This window comes from Anarrhichthys ocellatus, unplaced genomic scaffold (assembly GCF_004355925.1).
Source record: "Anarrhichthys ocellatus isolate YVR2014 unplaced genomic scaffold, GSC_Weel_1.0 scaffold164, whole genome shotgun sequence".
NCBI classification, from domain to species: Eukaryota; Metazoa; Chordata; class Actinopteri; order Perciformes; family Anarhichadidae; genus Anarrhichthys; species Anarrhichthys ocellatus.
The window spans coordinates 157,141-161,633 of NW_022280194.1; the positions used below are offsets into that span (position 1 = coordinate 157,141).

At 44.3% G+C, this 4,493-nt stretch overlaps 1 protein-coding gene across 2 annotated transcripts in view; it reads right to left on the reverse strand.

Annotated features, from left to right (window-relative positions):
* LOC116400353 (protein disulfide-isomerase TMX3-like) overlaps window positions 1-4,493 on the reverse strand; it is a 21,821-nt gene that overhangs the window by 5,277 nt on the left and 12,051 nt on the right. For both annotated transcript variants that reach the window (XM_031878145.1, XM_031878144.1), the window contains exons 4-7: window positions 3,977-4,100; window positions 3,596-3,641; window positions 2,632-2,712; window positions 2,312-2,411 (exon numbers count right to left, since the gene is read on the reverse strand). In XM_031878145.1, coding sequence (XP_031734005.1) covers window positions 2,312-2,411; window positions 2,632-2,712; window positions 3,596-3,641; window positions 3,977-4,100 — 351 coding nt within the window. The remainder of the gene's footprint in view (window positions 1-2,311; window positions 2,412-2,631; window positions 2,713-3,595; window positions 3,642-3,976; window positions 4,101-4,493) is intronic.

A 4,493-nucleotide genomic window follows, 5' to 3' on the forward strand; every position in this document is an offset into this window, starting at 1 on the left:
GTGTGTGTGTGTGTGTGTGTGTGTGTGTGTGTGTGTGTGTGTGTGTGCATGCATACACACACTGTCCACCCTCTCCCTCTCCCTCTCCAGCTCTTCCCCCTCAGCTCTCCCTCCCCTCTCCATGCCCCATCTTACCCTATCTTGCTCCCCTCTCCCCTAACGAGGTCCTCAACCTTGTTATATCTAACCGCCCCACCACGTGCTCCCTTGACCCGATCCCCTCTTCTTCAGTCTATTGTGACTGAACTCCTTCCTTTCCTCACCCACCTCATCAACACATCTCTTGTTTCAGGATGCTTTCCCACTGCTTTCAAGACTTCCAGAGTCGCCCCTCTTCTGAAGAAACCATCACTTGACCCCTCTGATGTCAAGAACTTCAGACCAGTTTCTCTTCTACCCTTTCTATCCAAAACACTTGAATGTGTTGTCTCCAACCAACTGTCTTCCTATATCCACCAGAACAGCCTCTTGAACCCACACCAGTCCCGGTTCAAGGTGGGTCACTCAACAGAGACAGCCCTCCTTGCGGTGACGGAGTCGCTTCACGCAGCGAGAGCGAACTCTCTCTTCTCTGTCCTGATTCTCCTGGAACTGTCTGCGGCATTTGACACTGTGAACCACCAGATCCTCCTCTCCACCCTCGAGGGGATGGGCGTCTCAGGCTCTGCACTCTCCCCGATTGTATCCTACCTGACAGGTCGATCCTGTCAGGTAGGATGCCTACCAGGTGACATGGAGGGGGGCCGTGTCGAAACCACGCATGCTGACTACGGGGGTTCCACAAGGTTCAGTTCTGGGCCCCCTACTCTTCTCGCTCTACACAACATCTCTGGGTTCTGTTATTCACTCGCATGACTTCTCTTACCATTGTTATGCCAATGACACCCAGCTGGTCTTGTCATTTACCCCCGGTGACACTCAAGTGGAGGCACGCATCGCTGCGTGCTTGGCTGACATCTTGAAGTGGATGACGACACACTACCTCAAGCTTAACCTGGACAAAACCGAGCTACTGTTCCTCCAGGGGAAGGGTTGCCCGCACCGAGACCTGTCATCACCATTGATGATACCGTGGTGACGCCAACTCAGACTGCGAGGAACCTGGGTGTGACCCTGGACGACCAACTGTCGTTCTCAGCAAACATTGCATCGGTTACAAGCTCCTGCAGATTCCTGCTCTACAACATCAGGAGGATTCGCCCCTTCCTCACTGATGAGACGGCGCAGGTGCTCATCCAGGCTCTTGTCATCTCCCGCCTGGACTACTGCAACTCTCTACTTGCCAGAGCCCCGGCCATCAGACCTCTGGAGCTTGTCCAGAAAGCTGCAGCTCGCCTGGTGTTCAATTGCCCCAAGTTCTCTCACACAACTTCCCTTCTCCGTTCTCTACACTGGCTCCCTGTAAGAGCTCTCATTCAGTGTAAGACTCTGGTGCTAGCCTACAGGGCAGTGAAAGGAACAGCTCCTTCTTATCTCCAGGTCATGGTCAAGCCCTACACCCCCGCCCGACCACTTCGCTCTGCTGCCTTGGTGCGATCGGTCGCCCCGTCGCTCAGAGGTCCCTGCGGCCGATCGACCCGGTCGCGGCTGTTTTCTGTCCTGGCCCCCACTGACGTCAGGACAGCAGAGTCGCTGCCCATCTATCATCAGGCTGAAGACTCACCTCTTCAAGAAGTACTACCGTGAGCCTTCCACTCACCACTTACTGTATTCATATTAGTTTGTTTCTGTATTTCTGCTCTGGTTTATGCTCTTAGATGCTTGTTTAAAGGAGATGCACTCAAGACTTCTGGTGACTAGTAGTTCTCTTGAATACTGATGTTGAATACACTTATTGTAAGTCGCGTTGGATAAAAGAGTCTGCTGAATGACTGTGTTGGAGCCATAACGTGGTTTTGTTGTTTTCTTTTGAGGGTAACACGAGGTGAATTTATATATGCAGTTCGGACATTGAACATAGAGTGACACATTGGCAGAAAGTGCATATTATAGGTAAGTGCCTGGTGATGAGAATCAGGTGTGTGTGTGTGTGGACGGGAAGCTAACAGTTTTTGACCGTGTCAATGTGGCGTGTCAGCCGGCGTGTCAGCGTGGAGTTTCAAGGTCTTATATTATCCTGTGGTATTCTGTTATGGTGTCAAACGGAATAAATGGATCAACGGATCGAAAGAAAGACAGCGCACTGGACAGTGAAATGTTTGTGGAACACGCGTCCAAACAAGTTCTCCCATTCGCCCCCCCCAGTGGCTTACAGACTGTAATGTAAATGTAATGTATAGATGTGCGCGTGTGTGTGTGTGTGTGTGTGTACCTTCAGCTGTGATGTAGCTCCAACATAAACAAACATGACATCATGGCGGTTTATGGCGTGTTGGAAGAGCTGCAGACTGATGAGAGATCGAACCAGCGGCCTGAACGACACAACATAGACGGTCAGACCTGTGATGTCACACTGACTGCTGTGACGTCACACTGACTGCTGTGATGTTTAATATCAGATCTATACTAAAGGTCATGACAACAATCTGCATTAATTGACTTGACTCGGTCATTTACTGTAACCAGTGTAACGTTAGCATGCTAGCTAGCTAATGTTTGCATGCTAGTTCCACACTGGTTACAGGTTCTTACCCTCCAACTCGATTAGCAAAGTCCAGGATTCCATCTTTGGTTCTTGGTCCTGAATAATTATATTTCACATCTTTCTTCAACCTGAAAATGGAACAGACGTTTATTTACGCTTTATATGTTATAATATATACATATATATTTGTGGCTATATATTACGGGCTGGGCAACACGTTATTATCGCGTTAACGCATTAATTAATTAACGGCGATAATTATTTTATCGCACATTAACGCAGTTTTTTTAAATTATTATTAAGCGGACATTTTTAACACAAGAACCAGCAGCGAGCGGTGAACAGCCGTTTGTGTGGCATCTCTTCCGTCTCTTCCTGTTTCCTTCACCTACATTCCCCTGGGTCCTAAGGCACTCCATGTACAGCTTCTTATCACCCTCTATGTACCAACGTACATTTATAACAAATACCACACATATTACGGTAATCAGCGTTGCATATGTGTCTGACCTAAATACCAACAAAAAGAAATGATTCATTTAAGTTATTATTTTAGAGTTTTTAAAGTGTTTTGTTTGCAATATGTATAATAAGCATCATTTAGTGATCACTACTGATAATTTAACAAACATAGAAACATGACGTAGACAGGTTTGCAGTTTTCAAGAAGTATATTTAAATATCTCTTACACACATGAAGATAAAGTTATGAACACCGGCTGAATATCTGTGATCAGAATCATTATAACTGTGTTATAACTGCTGCTGTGTAAAGAGAATACTGCTGCTAACAAGAACCTGATGTGTTTAAAGTGTTTAAACCAAATGTTATTGACCTTTGTTCATATAGCAGTACTTTCAAAATAAAAGTGCACAATACACTACTTTTGAATTCATTATTGAATTTTGCCATAACAATGAGATTAATCGCAGAAAATCATGCGATTAATCACAATTAAAAATTGTAATCATTGCCCAGCACTATTATTAATAGTTGTTCTGAGGACTTACATGAGGATGGCTGGATAACCTCGGACCTTAAACTCTTTTGCCAAACCTGCAGAGAGAAACACAACCTGATCACATGGTGGGAGTGAAGAGTGAGAATCAGTTTCTACCAGGAGTCAACCTCCAGTTCTATAAAGTGTTAAAGTTGCATTCTCTCTAGTGTCCACCAGGGGGCGACTCCTCTGGTTGTATAGAAGTCTATGAGAAAATGACTCTACTTCTCTCTTGATTTATTACCTCAGTAAACATTGTAAACATGAGTTTATGGTCTCAATCTCTAGTTTCAAGTCTTTCATTCTGATCAGCATGTTCAACGCGTTATATACAAACAGCATTGTGATGATGCTTTTATTTTGATGCTTTTATTTTGGTAGTGTTACTGACCGGTGCTGGCTGTGGCGTCTGATTTCCCGACGTTGACCGGAGAGCCGAGACTCCTGAGTTCTGATCCGATCTGATGCCAAACCGGATCCAGCTGTTTACAGAATGAACACCAAGGGGCGTAGAACTGCACAGAGACGAACACGACACATATGTATATATAAAAATTAGTGCTGGGCAACGATTAAAATTTTTAATTGCGATTAATCGCATTGTTATGCACAAAGTTCAATAATGAATTCAAAAGTAGTGTATTGCGCACTTTTATTTTAAAAGTACTGCTATATGAACAAAAGGTCAATAACATTTGGTTTGCAAACACATGGAACCTGGAGTCTGTCCGCCTAATAATAAGAAAAACTGCGTTAACGCGCGATAATAGAATTGTTGCCGTTAATTAATTAATGCATTAACGCGATAATAATGCTTTAACTTGCCCAGCACTAATTAAAAGAAATATATATATATATACACATACATATATATATACACATATATATATATATATATATATATATAT